Source organism: Lolium perenne, chromosome 6 (assembly GCF_019359855.2).
Source record: "Lolium perenne isolate Kyuss_39 chromosome 6, Kyuss_2.0, whole genome shotgun sequence".
NCBI classification, from domain to species: Eukaryota; Viridiplantae; Streptophyta; class Magnoliopsida; order Poales; family Poaceae; genus Lolium; species Lolium perenne.
In genome coordinates, this window is record NC_067249.2 from 215285871 (window position 1) to 215303551 (window position 17681).

The 17681-nt window shown below is 46.1% G+C and overlaps 2 protein-coding genes and 1 long non-coding RNA gene across 4 annotated transcripts; 1 reads left to right on the forward strand and 2 right to left on the reverse strand.

The window, feature by feature from the left end:
• Nucleotides 1-439: 439 nt before the first annotated feature.
• Nucleotides 440-1185, reverse strand: LOC127309312 (uncharacterized). Its single transcript, XR_011746785.1, has 3 exons — nt 868-1185; nt 688-786; nt 440-616 (listed from the first exon to the last, which is right to left on the reverse strand). It is a non-coding gene; the product is annotated as an uncharacterized lncRNA (long non-coding RNA).
• A 2686-nt stretch (nt 1186-3871) lies between these two features.
• Nucleotides 3872-11677, forward strand: LOC127306087 (uncharacterized). 2 transcript variants are annotated; one of them, XM_051336689.2, is made up of 4 exons: nt 3872-4555; nt 6411-6779; nt 6868-11109; nt 11210-11677. In XM_051336689.2, the coding sequence occupies exons 1-3, from the start codon at nt 4307-4309 to the stop codon at nt 11059-11061; spliced, it is 4812 nt and encodes a 1603-aa protein (XP_051192649.1). In that variant the 5' UTR covers nt 3872-4306; the 3' UTR covers nt 11062-11109; nt 11210-11677. The 2 variants fall into 2 exon arrangements, with proteins under 2 accessions (XP_051192649.1, XP_051192650.1); XM_051336690.2 differs by having other exon boundaries at nt 6868-11101.
• Nucleotides 11678-14224: 2547 nt separating this feature from the next.
• On the reverse strand, nt 14225-17469 carry LOC127306088 (rac-like GTP-binding protein 3). The gene is made up of 8 exons (XM_051336691.1): nt 17120-17469; nt 16751-16838; nt 16471-16580; nt 16307-16370; nt 15588-15652; nt 15396-15461; nt 15218-15321; nt 14225-14612 (listed from the first exon to the last, which is right to left on the reverse strand). Exons 1-8 carry the CDS (start codon nt 17222-17224, stop codon nt 14570-14572), a joined length of 645 nt encoding a protein of 214 aa, XP_051192651.1. The 5' UTR covers nt 17225-17469; the 3' UTR covers nt 14225-14569.
• Between the last annotated feature and the right edge of the window lie 212 nt (nt 17470-17681).

Genomic DNA, 17681 nt, shown 5'->3' on the forward strand with positions numbered 1-17681 from the left:
GCAAAAGCTCTGCCCGTGCCCGCTCCATGAATTATTGGATATCCGCCCCATGAAATCCGTGGACACAATTAGCCCTCCAAACCCGTGCCCGGCGGGTCGAATATCCGTGGATACCCGGATCCGTGGATAAAATTGCCATCCTTACCTGCTGCTGCTCCTGCTGCTGCTCCTGCTGCTCCTACTCCTGCTCCTCCTCCTCCTCCTCATCCTCCTCCTCCTCCTCTGAAGAGAACGGCTCGTCGTTCCTCATCCTCGACATATCTGATCTCCGCCGCGGCCCCTCATCCTCCTCAGTGACAACCTTCTTTCCTCGGCTGACATAATCTTCCGGAGTGTACCGGTTTGGACCCTTGCCCCTTGGCTTCAACTGGTAAGCTGACCGTGCGGCTTGCTTGGAGGTACGCTTTGGAAGTATGGCTTGACTCAGAACTAGCTCGTCCTCAGGAATCTTCACAGACACGAACACATGAGATTACAAAGTTGAAATTAGTAAGAACATGTTTGACAGCAACAAAATAGTCCATACCTCCCGCTCTTCTGAAGAGGAAGATGTAGCGATTTCGGCTTCCCGGCAACCTAGCAAGCTGGCTAACCGCCGCATCTTTCGTGCAGTGTTCTGCGTCATCCCGTTCATGGTTACAAATCCAGCACATCATAGTATCGTACATTCAAAGTTGGTGATCATACCTTAATGAAATACCGCAACGGTCGGACAGGCTTGTCATCTCTCCCGCTCTGCTCCCACATAACCTCGCACTCCTCAGCTGTTTTTTCGATCTCCTTCCGCTGTGACAAATATAGCATACACAATTGAAGCGTTCACATGGCAATGTAGATGATGTACTAGTTACTGAGAGAATAGAATACCACGAAGTTCAGCTCGGAAGCAATAGAAGTCGATCTCCCTCTGCGAGCAAATCTGTCGTGCTGGCTTTGCCCAACCTCATCGAACTGGATGGGGTCGTCCAAGATCTCCTCAGGATACGCGTGCTTAACTAACTCGATACGCGTGTTCTCATGGAACCACTCGAGGTAGTTGTTGAAAGCGGCGAAGTCGTGAGGCACAATCTGCTCAGGGCCAGCATTCCGTGCCGCTGCCAAACACTGTTGGAACGCTGCGATGTGGCCGCTATGATGGACTGGCCAATTTGTGATCTTCCTCTGCCGCTGCCTATCAAGCCTGCAAGAATCAACAAGTTAGTTTGTACCTCTTCTATCAAGAATCTTCCATCGCATGATTCCAGAAGTTTACCTATGAAGCGCCTTGTCCGTGTCTTGCCACACTCGGTGGGCACTCGATACAGCCCAAACTGTCTCATCACTCTTTGCGGCTGGTGGTGTTCAACAAGCCACATGCATATGAGTGGGCAGCGCATACGCCAGAACCGCGCCTCCTCCGTGCACTTGTGGTTGAGGTCAGTCATCGACGCGCCAATACGGTAGTAGCTACCATATGGCTCCCATTCCACCCGCAGATACAAACATCTCGTAATTTAGAACATGCCGGTAGAATCAATGAAAACTAGGATTGCAAAAGAGTGATCGGTTACCTGCTCAGCGGTAAGAGTGTCCACCTCCGCAGTGTCGTGCGTGTACATGATCTTTGGATCGCCCGACATCTCCGAGACATTGTCCCAAAGGTATGCCCAAGTGGGCTCCCGATCAGGAGAGTGAGGGTAATGAGGCCATGGCCTCTCGTTGAGTACCCTAGGCCGCCCAACTGATAGGCGGTCCCAGCTCCATACGGAAAGTAGGAGCATGCATCCACCAATACCGCCGCTCCCGATCCTGCTCCCGCTTCTGCGACAAGCTTCGTCCAACTGCGCACGTAAGACATTTGGTTAGTACTCTGTCTAGCACACTACTATAGGAAAATAGTACATAGAGCAAATCATCACCTGCCGGTAGAGGTAGGCAAGTGCCGCTGTTCCCCAACTCCAACGGCCATCCAACACCGTTAGCGCCTTCAGCCAACACCAATGGGCCAGCTTCCCCCCACTGTCAGGAAAGAGAGTCCTCGAAATCATGTACCATAAGTACACGCGGGCGTACGTCCTCCGAGTGTCCTCGTCGGCCTCTTCCGGCATTCTCCAAAGTTAGTCCCGATCCATTCGAAAGACGCGCGGCGGGAGCTCTCTTCTTTGGATCTGGCGGCGGAGGAGCCCCGCCAATAAGCACCTCCATCTGCTGGCGCCACCCATCGAAGCTGTGTTCATACACAGTGGCTCGCCCGAATAGGTAGTCCAAGGATCATGGAAACATCCTGGAGAGTAGGGGCCATCTCGCCGGCCCTCAAGTGGAAGGTGTGAGTCTCCGGCCTCCACCGGTCGACAAGGGCGGTGAGTGCCGAGGGGTTCATGAGTGGCCCCCCACGGCTTACAAGGGATATGAACGGGAGAAGACCGGTAGGCCGGATGAACTCCGTGTACCTCTCGTCATACGGTATATCCGATGTGCCATGGTAACGAATCTTCAAAGGTTGAAGATCCGTTCCCTTCTCCGTCATATGAACAGCCCGGTGCAACCTGTCGTACTCTTCATCCAGAAGCCACACCATCCTACATGTATGAGCAACACATACATGAGAATATATCCAAATAAGCCATCACACATACATTCCTAACAAATATGAGTTATTCCATCAAGAATACATGAGAATATATCTAACTTTCGAATCACCTATACATCACACATACATGAGAGTTCATATCCAAATACATGCTCCAATTTTGCCTTTCACCACATACATACATAAGGTTCCATACATACACACATACAAATATTTGGATCAAGAATACATGAGTTATTCCATCACAAATAATAGGCATATGTAACAAATTTGAATGCATTTGCTAGGCAAATATTAGACATTTCAACACATGCATACATAGGATTTCAACACATACATGTAAAATTTCATTCAACACATCTAGGGTTCCTACATATCTAGGGTTCCTACACATACACATTCAACACATACATAGCCATTTCAAATCTAGTTTCCATGTCTAGGGTTCATGTGCAAATCTAGCAAGATCTATGAAATTAGTGGATGAATGTGAGGGATTCGAAGGGGATTACCTTGAGGAATGGATGGGGAAGAGATTGGCCGGTCAGATCTGACGAATTTGTGGCCGATTTGTTGGGGGAGAGAGGGAGGAGGAGGAACCGCCGGCCGCCTTGGGGGAGAGAGGGAGGTCGTCCAAGAAACAGAGAAGAAGATGGTCGGGCTGGGCGCGGGCGCGGGCGCCACACTTAAGTGGATGTGTGGCGCCCGTGGCATCGGCGCCACACATGCTAGTGTGGCGCCCGTGGCATCGGCGCGACACATCGAGCCTCGCAAAACGGCTAAGTCCCAGACGTTCCGGAGCCCCTGGATGTTTTGGACCGAAAACATGATATAAGTTGGCACGTGTGGCGCCGTTGGGAGGGGCGCCACACATGCTGCCACGTCGGATGGGCGCGCCCGGCTCGGCGGCGAGGGGGCCACGTCAGGGTGGTCGATCGCGGGCGCCGGCAGGAGGGGAGCCACATGGGCATGTGTGGCGCCCGTGGGAGGGGCGCCACACAAAAGGGTTAGATTGGTGAAATAGTTTCGCCGGAGGGTTAGTCTGTGCTTTTCTTTCAGTTTTGGGTTATTTTTGTGCAAATCGCCCTGTCTGGCAGCCGGCCAACCGGGACTGCCCGAACGAACGGTACAGACTAGAGAGCATGGGCGTCGCGTCGGCAGTGGCGCACCATACAAAATCACCACCCACCCACGCGCGCTTCCTCGAGGTCAAAACGCTGGCCCACCCGCAGCGACCGCGAGCGAGCCGCACCTCGCAGCTGGCCGCACGGGAAGAAAGTCACCCTGCGGGCAGAGCCGAGCTTGAACTGCCGGAACTACCCCTGCTTTCCTCACCTCCCACCACCACCGCACCGCAATCCCCACTCTCGACCTCGCGCGCCGTCCGTCTCTGCCCTGCCCTGCCCTGCCGCGATCTCTCCCTCGCTCGCCCCCAAATCGCCAATTCCTCCATCCTCGGATCGCGCCCAAACCCCTCGCCCGCCCCGCGCCGCCGGCCCCACCCCCAAACCCCCCGAATTCCCCGCCGTCTCCACCCCCAATTTCCCCCCGAATCCGACCTCCCCGGCCGGCCGTCTTCCGGCGCGCGGGCGTTCTCCCCACATCAAGCGGGACCGGACGCGAATTCGGGCCGCCAGGAGCTACCCCCGCGCGCGGATCTAGGGTTTCGTCGTCGGACCTAGGGTTTGCCGCCGCTGGCGATCTGGTGGTGATGGTGCGGCGCGGCGATGCGGGGCCATGCGCGGTGAGGGCCGGCTCCTCGTTCGGCACATGTGGCCCGCGACTCGGGTAGACGCAGCAGCAGCAGCTCCACCACCATCGCCGCGCGGACCAGCTACCGTGCCTCGTCCTCCTTCCCGGTCGTGTGCCCTCCCCGCGCTGACAGCCCCGGCGCCGACGACCCCCCCATCCCCAGCGGCGCCGCAGGAGCAGCAGCAGCTCGTCCGGTCTCCGCGGCCCGTGTCCGCCGCCGACTCCTTCGTAAAGGTGCCTCGTCTGACCGGATTCACTTTGGAATTTGCTAGCGCCGTAATCCCTTTTCTGCTTCTGCTTAGAAATTTTCATCTGTATACTAATTGCTTTGTCAGCTTGCGAGATTAGAGGTAGTGGTCTCAGACATGTTAGGAAATTGTGTGTTGAGTATAAACTTGAGTTGTATCTATCTATTGGATTATCAATTAACCCAGAGTCTCAAGCACAGAAGGGAAGTGTGTCAATATATTTCAACACTACTCCTCAGGATTGGGATCATCCAGACCTTAGCATATATCCCCAAAAAAGCGCAAGCTAGGTGCTCAATGTATTTCAACACTACTCCTCAGGATTGGGATCTTTCATATACCTTAGAGCAACCCTAGCATATCACCATAATATCACAAGCTCATAAGGAGATGTGCTCAATGTATTTCAACACTACTCCTCAGGATTAGGATCATCAAGACCTCACAGCAGCTCTAGCTTATCCCCAAACATTGTTTAACTCCCACAAAACGTCCACTATTTGGGAGCTAGAGCACTCTAGCAGATCCCCTATAAAAGCTTTACTCCCAAAACACCCCTCCCCACTCCCTAAAGGTAGTCAAGTTTTGCCCACTAGCAGTTTTTTCGGAGCACAAAGTTTCACCGCAGCCTTCTTCCACGCAGCTGGCGCCCTTCCAGCCACCATGCCCCCAGTGGCAAGCTGCACCACCACCGCTGCGCCCAAAACTCCCGTCTCGGCACCGCCTCATCCGTAGGCCTTAACTGATTTATTAACTTTGCGTTTGCCATTTCTTGAACTTGAGACCTTTCATCTTCGGTAGCATGTTAGATTGAATGCACCAACCAATTTATCCAAAAATTCAAGATGAAGAGAAAGATGGTCAATATATTTCAACAGCGTCTTAGGCCTAGATGCTAACATGCTGAGAAGTGGGTTGGCGTGCATACTAAAACTTAATTTGAGCTTATAATTTTCCTTAGAGGAGTAATACTCACACATCTCTGTTTAAGGTGTTTTACATTGATATATGCTGTCAAGCAGTATTGAGTGAATATATGACTCTGTTGTGTAATAAATAACATTACATTGGGATTGGGTATTGATCTGGACATACACATCTCAAGCCTTGCTCTTACTGGAGTTTGCTACAGTGATGTGTTTTACCAGTTCTTCAATTGTTTGTTTTGCTGGTACACTACATACTAGGAAATTCCTGAATAGCTAATGATTATTGAACTTGTATTCCACTATAGGAAAATAGGAGGAAAAGGTGAAACCATACTTAAATGTGGGCATGTTCATATCTAGTTCTGCGGTTTAGTCTGGCTGGTGTGCGCCGTGATGCATGTTTCCTTCTTTCTGGGAAGAAAGTACTACTACACACTTTCAACTGTGTGTATGGGCCAACAACTTAGTGTTCACTGGATTTATCTGAATTATGTAAATTGTCATTATTCATTACATGTCACTTATAAGGAATATAATTATTTAGACAATAGTCTTGTTTTGGCCTATTGTGAAATAATATTTAGTGATTGTAATGAAGGTCGTAATGTTGTGATTAGACCCTGAACACGGTGCTTGTACAATAATTGGTAAGTGTATGGATCAGACCTATCTGCATGAACTCCTTGGCTGTTCTAAAAATTTACACCAAGAAGATAACTTAATAAATTTTTCAGTTTAGCTGTTCGGCTATGACAAGGAAACTGCTGTTTCTTTAAATAATGAATCTCAATTATGCTTCTTCACTCCATGATTTCTGAAGTATTAGACTATGCTCATGTGCCTTCTGTTCTCTTGATAACATGAAGATAATTTTGTTCCTCAAACAAATAATAATCGTTTATTTATTTTCAGGACGGACGGGAGATTCGAGTTGGCGACTGTGCTCTTTTTCGGGCTGTTGATGTTCCACCTTTCATTGGATTGATACGTTGGATCGAGAAACATAAAGATAACCATCCCAGGTTACGTGTAAGTTGGCTTTACAGACCTGTTGACGTTAAGCTCAACAAGGGCATACAACTGAGCGCTGCTCCAAACGAGGTCTTCTACTCTTTCCACCAGGACGAGACATCTGCTGTATCACTGCTCCATCCTTGTAAAGTTGCCTTTTTACGTAAAGGTGCTGAGCTATCGTCTGGAATTTCTTCACTTGTTTGTCGCCGTGTGTATGATATTGACAATAAGTGTTTATGGTGGCTTACCGACAGGGACTATACTAATGTAAGTTCTACAGTTACCTTTTTTTTTCTGTCTAATGTATTTGTCGGTTTTTGCTGTATTGTATTTGATATGTGCAACTTATGGCCAGGAACGGCAGGAAGAAGTAAATCGTCTCCTAGACAGAACGAGGCTAGAAATGAATGGTGTAGTGCAGTCAGGTGGGCATTCACCAAAACGGCCAAATGTTCCGTCAGCTTCTCAGCAATTGAAAGCTGGTTCAGATGGCACTCAAAATTGTGGTCCATCTAAAGGGAAGAAGAGGGACAGAGGTGAGCAAGGAATTGATCCAGCTAAGCGAGACCGTGATTGCCCTCTTAAGGTCGATGACAGTGAACCTGGAAATATTAAGAGGGACAACATAAAGTCTGAAATCGCAGAGATAACAGAAAAGGATGGGCTTCCTCACGCTGAAGCAGTTGAGAAACTAGTTAATTTCATGCAACTTGATCAAATTGAACGGAAAATGGACTGTGCTAGTCGAGTAAGGCTTGCTGATATAATCGCAGCTACAGAAAGTCCTGATTGTCTTAGCAGATTTATGCAGCTAAGGGGCCTTCCGGTCTTGAATGATTGGCTTCAAGAGACTCACAAAGGAAGGTCTGGTGAAGGGGGCAGCCCTAAAGAAACTGATAAGCCCATTGAAGAACTTATCCTAGCCCTGCTTCGTGCACTAGCGAAATTGCCTATCAGTCTGGCTGCCTTACAAAGCTGCAGCATTGGGAAATCTGTCAATCATCTGCGTGGGTATAAAAATCCGGAGATACAGAGGAAGGCTAAGTGTCTTGTTGATAGCTGGAAGAAGCGTGTTGACGCTGAAATGAAGTCGGCTGATGCAAAACCTGTATTATCAGGTCAAGCTGTTTCCTGGTCAGGGAAAGTGGGGTTTCCAGAAATTTCCAGTGCCGGAAACGGACGAAGTGATTCTAGTGAGCCCAGCCCCAAAAATGCAGTGTTTTATCTATCTTCACCAAAGGCTTTGAGTGCTACACCTGGTGCTGCTGATGTTGCAAAGTCGAATCCTTTCACGTCTGGCTCTTCAAAATTGCAACACGCGCAACCTGGAAATGCTGCAACCACCTTGAAGGATTCACCCTGTAAATCAGCTGCTGGGACTTGTGGCCCCGACTTTCCTACCGTGAAAGAGGAGAAAAGTTGCAGTTCAAGCCAATCACTGAATAACAGCCAGTCATGCTCTAGTGATCCTGGAAAAACAGTTGGTTATTCCAAGGAAGATGCACGAAGCTCAACTGCTGCTTCAGCGAATGCAAGTAAAAATTCTGGGCGTGGCCATCGAAGGGGAAAAAAAGGGCTTCATGGTTCCGGTTTCCAGAAGGAAGCTGTTTTGGGAAAGTCCAGCCCTGTTGATCGTTCTTCATTTCAGGAAAGACCATCACAATCTGGCTTGCCATGTGAGAAAGGAGTTGACACAGCTCACACCAATAATAAATTGATAGTTAGGTTTCCAAATCCAGGTCGTAGCCCTGGTAGGAGCACAAGTGGGGGCTCTTGTGAGGAGCCATCAGTTCCTGGGAATAGAGCTTCATCTCCCATTCGTGCAGATAGGCATGAACAGAATGATCGTAGGGTGAAAATGAAGGTTGAACATCCTCAAGCTCATTTAGGATCTGATACTAATGCTAAACCTGGGCAAATCAGTAGTATTAACGGAACTGCAGGTTCCGGGGAAGGTGACAAATCACCTTGTGGTATGTTGGATGGTGACTGTAGCAGGACTGCCGACGATGCTGGTGAGGATGATGCATCACGAGTTACATGCTCATCATATATGGACGAAAAGGACATCTGCTTAGGTGAAACCAAGGTGCAGAACTCGTTCAGCCCTTTGAATGCTTTGATTGAAATCAAGTACTCTGAATCTAGTCAGTCCATGCAAGCTGCAGATGATACAGCAATGAATCTTCTTGCTAGTGTTGCTGGAGAAGTATCCAAATCTGAAGTGATTATGTCTTCTGCTTCACTGAGGAATTCATCTGCAAATAAACCGGGCTCTGAAGGTGAGAAAATCGGGAAGCTAAAGGTAGAGTGTGATGCAGGCGCGTCACAGAGCCCATGGCCATCAGACGTTGAGAAAGTCGTCTCTGATAAGGAAGGCAAACATGATGCTTCTTTGGCTGCAAAGGAGGAACACCACCAGAGGAACTCTGGAACTAATTTACCATCTCATGACAAGGGTACAGCGTCTACTAGGCCATCTTCTCAGCCTGGAATAGATTCTAAAGGTTTTGAATCTTCTGCTAACACTAAAGGCAATGAAGTTGAGTCAAATGTCAGACAGCCAGCCACTATTAGGATTGATACAAAGTTCAGTATGAAATCATCAGCAGGGATTGCAGGTACTGTCCGTGAGAAAGTTGAAGATGGTTGTACAACCAGTTCTGATGTCAACACTTCATTAGGTGATAAATTAAGTCCACCAGATCATGTGGAAACCATCAGATCTACTGACAAGTGTACTGCTGGTAAATTGGATTCGAAGCCTTCATTCGCATCTTCGGCTCTGGCCGAAAAAGACGCTGATGGTCTACTGGTTTCTAATAAAGTACTGAAAGCGCATGAGAAAAAAGAACAGTCTTCTTCCACTTCCGCTGGTGTTACCAAATTACAGGTGTCAGTAGTGTTGCCACTTGCTGCAGAAAATGGGATTGGTGTGATTAAAGAATCAAAAGACAGTTCCAGTGAATCAAGCAGTCAAGCAAAATCTAGCGCTATCGTATCCCAGGATACTGAGCATAGTGCACGACACAGTTCAAAGAAACTGAGCGATCATTCAAGTGGAAAAGAGGGCATTGTCTCGTCAGACGAGGGCTCTTCTATAGCTGCCAAAGCCAAGTCAAATGGTGCAGCTAAGCTTGACTTTGATTTAAACGAACTTGGGGATGAGGGGAATCACTCTGAGCCAGCTGCCTCTCCTGTTATATGTTCTTCTGCATTTCATTTACCTGGTCTTTCTCCATTCGTGTCACCTATTTTAAGTGGTCCACCTGCCCAAATAACAGTAGCTGCTCCAGCTAAAGGACCTTTTGTCCCTCCTGAGAACCTACTAAGAGTGAAGCCGGAGGCTGGGTGGAAAGGCTCGGCAGCTACAAGTGCATTTCGTCCTGCGGAACCACGGAAGACTTTAGGGATGTTTCTTACTGGACCTGACATTGCAGTATCTGATGCTGCAGGGAAGCAGTCTCGCCAAGGATTTGATATTGATCTAAATATAGCAGACGACCAAGTTCCAGAAGTAGATATCTCACAGAGTTCTGCTCAGACAACCGGTTCTGAATCTGGCAACCCTAGGAGTCGCAGTGGTCCTGGACGAAGTGCTGGCATTGAACTTGACTTAAATATGGCAGATGGAGTTGCGGAGAATAGCCAATTTATCTCAAATGCATCGCACAGAGTTGAAGTTGGATTGTTGCCAGGAGGTTTACTGAATACTGATAGAAACAGCTCGAGGAACTTCTTCGATCTCAATAACGGACCAAGCCTTGATGAAGCTAGCACAGAACCTGCACAGAGGAGTCTATCATCTAAAGGTGCTAGCAGCATACCATTCCCACCTCAAGTTGCTGGCCTTAGAATGAACAGCTCTGAATTTGGTAATATGTCACCATGGTATGCTTCCGCCAACCAAGGTGGTCCTGTAGCTATGCAGTCGTTTTTGCCTGCTAGAGGAGAACATCCTTACCCAATTGAAACAGCACCTGGAACCCAGAGGATTATCACGGCTGCGCCAGGCGGTGGCCATTTCGGAAGTGATTCCTCCAGGCCTCCAGTTATTTCCACAGCACCAGCCATGGTCTTTCACTCTCCTGCATATCAATATGCAGGATTTCCTTTCGCTTCCCACCTTCAAACAGCAGGGTTTCCAATTGGATCAACACCATATGCCAGTTCTGCACCTGCAGGAGTTCCATATTTCCCAATGATGGCTCCGGCATTTGCTGGGTCAGCAGGGGCATTACCTGCCCAGCATGCAAGGCAGTATACAATTAGCCTTCCTGAAGGTAGCAGTAGCGATGGTCATGACAGTAATTGGAAATGGAGAAGACAGGGGCTTGATCTTAATTCTGGCCCTGGAAGTATAGACGCAGAAGTGAAGGATGAACGATTACCTATATCGGTTAGACAAAATTTGATCACACCGCCACAAGGCTTTGTGGAGGAGCAAACAAGAATGTACCAAATGCCAGGTGTAGGAATAAAGAGGAAGGAACCTGAAGGCAGTTGGGATGCTGAAAGATCGTCATACAAACAATTATCATGGCAATAAGAACTTTAAGGAGATCTCCTTGCAGCGACTTCAGTGTCTGGTGAGCTTGTATGTACCACTGTTCTGACTTTTTAAGGGTCCATATCAGGTCTCTCTCGCAGCTTCTTTTTTTGTGATGTTCACTCATCGATGGAGCTTTTATTTGCAGAGGCAACTGCATGTGGAAGCCAGGCTTGTATTGCACCCCTGTGGCCGTGCTGGGATATACAACTCACATAGATTCATCTCCCTGATGATGTGAACTGTGAGAGGAACAAACTTGATGTAATTGCTGTAAATGTAAATCATATCCATAGTTTCCGGAAAATGTTTTCCTCAGCTTCAGCAGTTGCTTTGCTAGAGTTATGTATGCCAGCCTTGCTTCTATTTTGATCCACAAGGGCATGGCTTTGGAGATGGAATGTTAATGCCCCCCCGGCATCTTCAAACATCTGGAACAGTTGTAATTAGTTTCGATCGGTTTGTTTTAAGTTTTTGGTGAACAGTTTTCAGCCTGTTGAGGACATCTGCTGCTTAACATATGATTTAGATGTAACATGTATCCTGCTGGGAAGTATTACATCAGTAGACCAGTAAGAAATAATCTGTGCTGATCAACATATTGTGTTGCCTCAAACTTGTCTGTTGGTTACCATGTGCCTTCTGCCATCCTAATTTTGGCTGTTTTCGTGTTAACGTGGGGGAAGTGAATTAAGACTATCTTTTTCCGTGTTAACATTGTTTGGTAGGGCAAAGCTGATGCTAAAACCAAAATTACCTTTTCAATTCTTGTGGGCTTGAATTTGAGTTCTTGTTTATTATACTATTCCTTTTGTCTCACGAAGATTGCCTTAAATTTGTTAAAATTTAGATGTATCTATGCACTAAATGGCATATACATACATGGAACGGAGGAAGAGTAGTATATTTTTTATACTACTTCCGTTTCAAAATAAGTGTTGCAACTTTATCTAGATATTTATGTATCAATGATCTAGAAAAAAAGTTGGGACACTTATTTTGAAATGGAGGTAGTACTTGCCAAAAAATATCATCTTAGCATCGAAAATACTAAACGGAATCTGGATGCGCGCGTACATAATTATGAAAAATTCAAAATAATGTTATTTTAAAATTTTACTCCTTCCGATCCATATTAATTAACTCCAATATGGATGTATCTAGAACTAAAATATGTATAGATACATCCATATTAGAGTCAATTAATATGAACCGGAGGGAGTAGAAAAATTTGAAAAAATACACATGCATATATTATGTTGATACTTACTTGTGTAAGTTTTCACGAAAAAATATGATTATGTGACCTATAAAAAATGTGAAAATGGAAGTTCCTATTCATGTTAATAGTACAACTTCAAACATTATAGTGTTCATTTGGACACTTTGTTATTTTCATGTAGTCCACATATAATTGTATTTTTCGTGAAATTTACATGAGTAAGTATGTGATGCAGCCCGACCTTCGGTCTTCACCGCATCATATGCTTCATCGCCAAGATGACACACAAAGGTGAATCTTCTCCTTTATACGTGCCTACAATCGCCTATGTGGAACGATATACTACTTCATAATCCGTCATACCTTGATGATAGGAACTCGACGACAAGTACGGAGGGAAGAGAGGATGCCATGGAGACCCGAGGACGCAAGGCCGATGTCACGGAAGCATGGAAGAGAAGGAGAAAGAGAAGCTGAAACGCTCCAGGCCGGAACTTCCGCCCGCAACAGCCGGAACTTCCGCCCAGATACTGTCAAAACCGAAGATGCTCGCACAGCAGAGCTGTGACCGGAACTTCTGCCCAGGACCAGAACTTCTGCTCAGGACGGCCGGAACTTCCGCCCCATCGAACCTCAGCCAGATCTCAGCCCACTTTGGCTTGTAACTTACACCTTAGGCCCCCTACCTATAAATAGGAACCTACCCCCACCTTCATGAGGAAGAGATGATGTTTAGATGAATTGACTTATGCCTCTATTATCCATTTGTGGATTTGGGAAACCCCCACCTTAGATGATCCATCTATTGTATCCCTCCATATCCGGATCTTTTCCATTCTAGTAATTCTATCAATTGAGAATCTCTTGCTTTGCAACTCTATTCTTAGTTGGTCTTTTACTCTTTGGACTTCTATTTGGATTTGTCGATCTTTTGCAAGAGATTCTACCTTTGGTCTTTCTCTCGCGATTCTATCGGTTGGTGGTTCAGGCCAACGAGGATAACCGATTTGTGTGTGTGCGTGTGTTTGTATCGAGTTCTTCACGTTCATCCATTTCCTCGCGAATCCTCCTCTGCAATCACACTCACCCGGGTCAAACCGTGAAGATTGGGCACACCCTCGGACTTAGCCCGCATCAGTATGTACATGCAAAAATTATACTTTTGAAACTTTTAAATAACATTTTTTTTTTGAAAAACTAGGTGCAGGCTCCTCTAGGTTTCAAAAGTGCCTGTCCATCTTGGCATGCATTACAAAAGTTGGGAAACTGTTGCCTGCCATAAGTTTTCAGCTTTCTTTTCCACTTGTCACGATTCTAATTCCGATTAGAGCATCTCCAGTCGCGTCCCTTAAACCGCCCCCCAAAGGGATTTGAGGCGCGCCGGACAAAAAAAAAAAACGGTCCTAGCCGCGTCCCCAAAGCCGCTTTTTGTCCGGCGCGCCCCGATGCGGTGTCCGGCGCCGCAAGCTCGTCCCCGTCCCACAGGAGAGACACCGAGGACACCGAACATGTATTAGTTTGTGAAAAATCATGTGCCAAATTATATCTTCGTGTAAACCACGTTCCAATTATATATTAGTTTGTAAAATATTTCTTCTTTTTATTGAAATAAAAATGAAAAAAATATATAGTATTTTAATGTTTGGGAGCGGCGACGCGGCTCGGGAGCGACATCCTCTAAACGCGGCACGAACGAAACACGCCTCCCAAACGTTCAATCCGGTGCCGTTTAGGGGACGCGAGTGGAGATGCATCTACGTGCATGTCAAATGACCTCACCCCACCAAAATATTCGGTAGCCAAACTTGGGACGGCCCATATTTGGTCAATGCTGACCATAGAAAAGAACTAGAGTTGGCAAAATATTGGTCATACTGTACAAAACAATTATCAGGACCAAAATTTTGGTATGGTCGATCTCAGACACAAGCCAAACATCCGTTCTCAGACAAATTGGCACATAATAAGATTTCAACGTTCGCTCTCAATGTTACCACAAAATAACGTAATGGACTAACTGACAATACAAAAGGTTGCGATTTGCCACGACAGAGCAAAATCTCGTTTTGTTTCTTTGGCCTCTACAGAACTTCCTAACACGACGAAAGCTAACAACCCAGGCTTTCTGCAGCACATAAGAAAGCTAGTTCTTACCATCTACCTCTAGTCATTAATTACCAACGATGCAAATATACACACCAACTGCGCAATAAGTACATCCAGATCTCAAGCTTTGGCAGTTTAAGGTTGTGCCCGTGGCATTGCTTCAAGCAAGAGACATGATCTTCAGGATTTGAAGCATAGCATCTTCCTTCCGCCGAAGACGTTCCTGCAATCATAGCATGAGAAGTTAAATATATAATGCTGTCACCCCAATCAGTGATCTTGCACAATTGTTTTACATATTTGCATTCTTCAAAAGTATACCAAAATTTCTCAATGCATGGTTTGACAAAATAATGCAGTAAAGCAACGATGGTGTTCCCTGGTCAGGATTTGGGGGAGAAATGTGCCTAGATCCAAAACACCAAATAGGGTGGATCTTTTACACAAACTCACATTCTAGTCCAATTTGGTAATTGTGCATTGTGATTCAGGAGATCATGTCAAAAATCTAACAATGATCAGAAAATAGCTGTAACAATAGTTACTCCCTGCAGCTCCCTAGAATTGTATTTGGGACACAAAGTCTAAACTTCAGAAATTTTGACTACCAACATCTTCAAAAGCATTTGGATACAATACTTGAAAATTATGTACATAAATTTATCTTGATAAGTACTTTTATGAGATATAACTTAACTGGGTTATAAACATATTTGCATTTTGAAGACCGCGACAATGTGCATAACGACAACTATACCACACTTGAGGAGAGTATATGAAAAATAAAAATTGCAAGGAAAAAAAACCTTAAGTGTCATATTTTCTTACATCATAGAACATCCCCGTCGTTGTTTCTTTTTCTTCTTTTCTCTTTGCTTACTTGGGGGCTGGATTACCACCTTGATAGCAGCATCAAAGACAGCTTTGACATTCTACATGTTGCACAAGAGTAAGAACATTCAGCTGATAGATTTAACCCTTTACAGAAAACCACCAGAAACTTCACCTGCTGTGTCTTTGAGCTGCACTCTATGTAATATAATGCACCAACTTGTTTCCGAAGCTCCTCTCCCTGTGGAAATGGCGGACGGGATTAAGTTTTCAGAAGCCAGAATGCATTGATCGTTTCATCTCTTAGGCCTCAAGGTAAATGATATCCAAAGTTCTAGTGGCAGAGTTGGTCGTGATAGAGATGCACCTGTGCTGTGGTAACGGGTATCATGCCAGGATGGTCCATCAAGTAGTGCTTGTCTTCACGAAGATCTGGAAGCAACATTATGATTTATCAATACCAATCCATGTTTTAACTAAGGAACGGTTTGTTGTATATGACCATATATGGTAAGATTATATTAAATCGGTTGTTCTTCATGGTGCATCAGGGTTCCTAGTCTCAGCCAAAAATGAATGGTTCTGACAGTTATAATAATCTTGTTTACAAATATATTATTAATTTTACAGAAATTAGATAGTTATTAAGTTCTCAGAATTATAATTTTCCACTGTCATTCATCCATGGTTTGTAATAAATTATCGCCAAACTTGTCATTATTGCGTTTAAACATGATAGTTCATGTAGTCCAATCCGTAAATAACCTTAAAACTTACCATATTTACTAAGCTTCACTAGACCGAGTATTTGGTTGTCATCCATTTGTACGATAACTTCTATAGACTACAAACTATTTGGTCCCCAACCACATGGATGATATCATGATAACCTGTCTACACTACGAAGATCACCATCAGCTGATTAACTGATTAACAACCTAACCAAATTCCAACAATGCTGAGACAAAGAGATGCTACCAGTTACAACGAAACGGAATAAAATACAGAGTCATACTACCAACCCCACCCACCCACCACCTATACACAGTTAAGAAAAAACAAGCTTTCATTGTCAACACAACTCACCTAGTTTTGTGCCTACCAACACAACTGGCACGCCAGGCGCGTAATGCTGAAGCTCCGGTATCCACTGAAGGGGAAATAACAAATCACAAAACATTCAAATCTCTTGGCATTTCCTAATAAACAGAGTCACATGTCTGAGATATGATGATAGAGCATTTCAGCACCTTCTTCATAATATTCTCATAGCTAGCCCGGCTCACAAGCGAGAAGGCAAGCACGAAAACATCAGCTCCACGGTAGCTTAGAGGCCTCAGCCGGTTGTAATCCTCCTGCCCTGAAAAAGATATCATCATGTGAGCTCGGAACTCCCCCAGTTACGCAGTGAGTCGTCAAAAACATAGCATTTACAGCCGTGATGTGCAATTTGAGACGAAGCAAAACCTAGACGGAAACTACAGGTGCATTAGGACCAAGAAAGTAGTCAAATCAAGAGGCAGAAGTTACCTGCAGTGTCCCAAAGGCCCAAATTCACCGTGGTGCCGTCCACAACTACGTTTGCGCTGAAATTGTCGAACACGGTAGGTATGTAGTCCTGCCAAGACAAATGCCCATCACAAAATTGAGAAAATTGTGTAGTGTAAACTCCTAGAAAACAACAACAACAACGCTAATCCACTACAAAAAAAGAGTACCCTGGAAAGTAAATTGGGAAAGATCTTTTGCACAGCAGTCTCCAATAATACAAAATGACCACTAGTAGTACTGAAAACAGCTATGCCCCGAAATGAAACGTCTGCCGCTACAAGAAAAAGGTCGCTCCTTTGGCGCAAGAATCGGTAACAGCAACAGGAGAGGAGAGAAGGGTGTGCTCACGGTGGGGAACTTGTTGCTGGTGTAGCAGATGAGCATGCAGGTCTTGCCGACGGCGCCGTCGCCGACCGTGACGCACTTGATGAACCGCGAAGCGCTGGACGCCATGGCCGCAGCAGGCCTCGCCGGTTGCCCGGAGCTCGAGGAGGGTCAGGGCGGGACGGGAAGATGGTGCGAGGAGGGAGGGGAGGGGAGGGGAGCGGCGGAGTTCTTGCTGCGGTGGGGATGCTGTGTTTGGTGCGTGACTTCTTTGCGAAGTGAAGAGGGTCACATGCTTCGCACCTCAGTAGTACTGTCTGTCTTGAGAGCAGAGAGAAGTAGAGGACCAACCCCCCGCTCCTGCTTGTCGTGCCGGTGTGTTTTGGTGGGAGTAAATTGCAGCTCTAGGACCTGTGAATTTATTTATCGTGGTATTTCAGGAGGCAACATGAGTAGTTGCGGTAGGAATTTATGCCTCACCATATGGATGTGCCGGTGGCTTCTAGTGTGAAAATGGGATATTTTGACAATTGTAGTATACAAATTTCCGGAAAGTATCATTTGCTCCTGAGCACCAGTGCTCTCG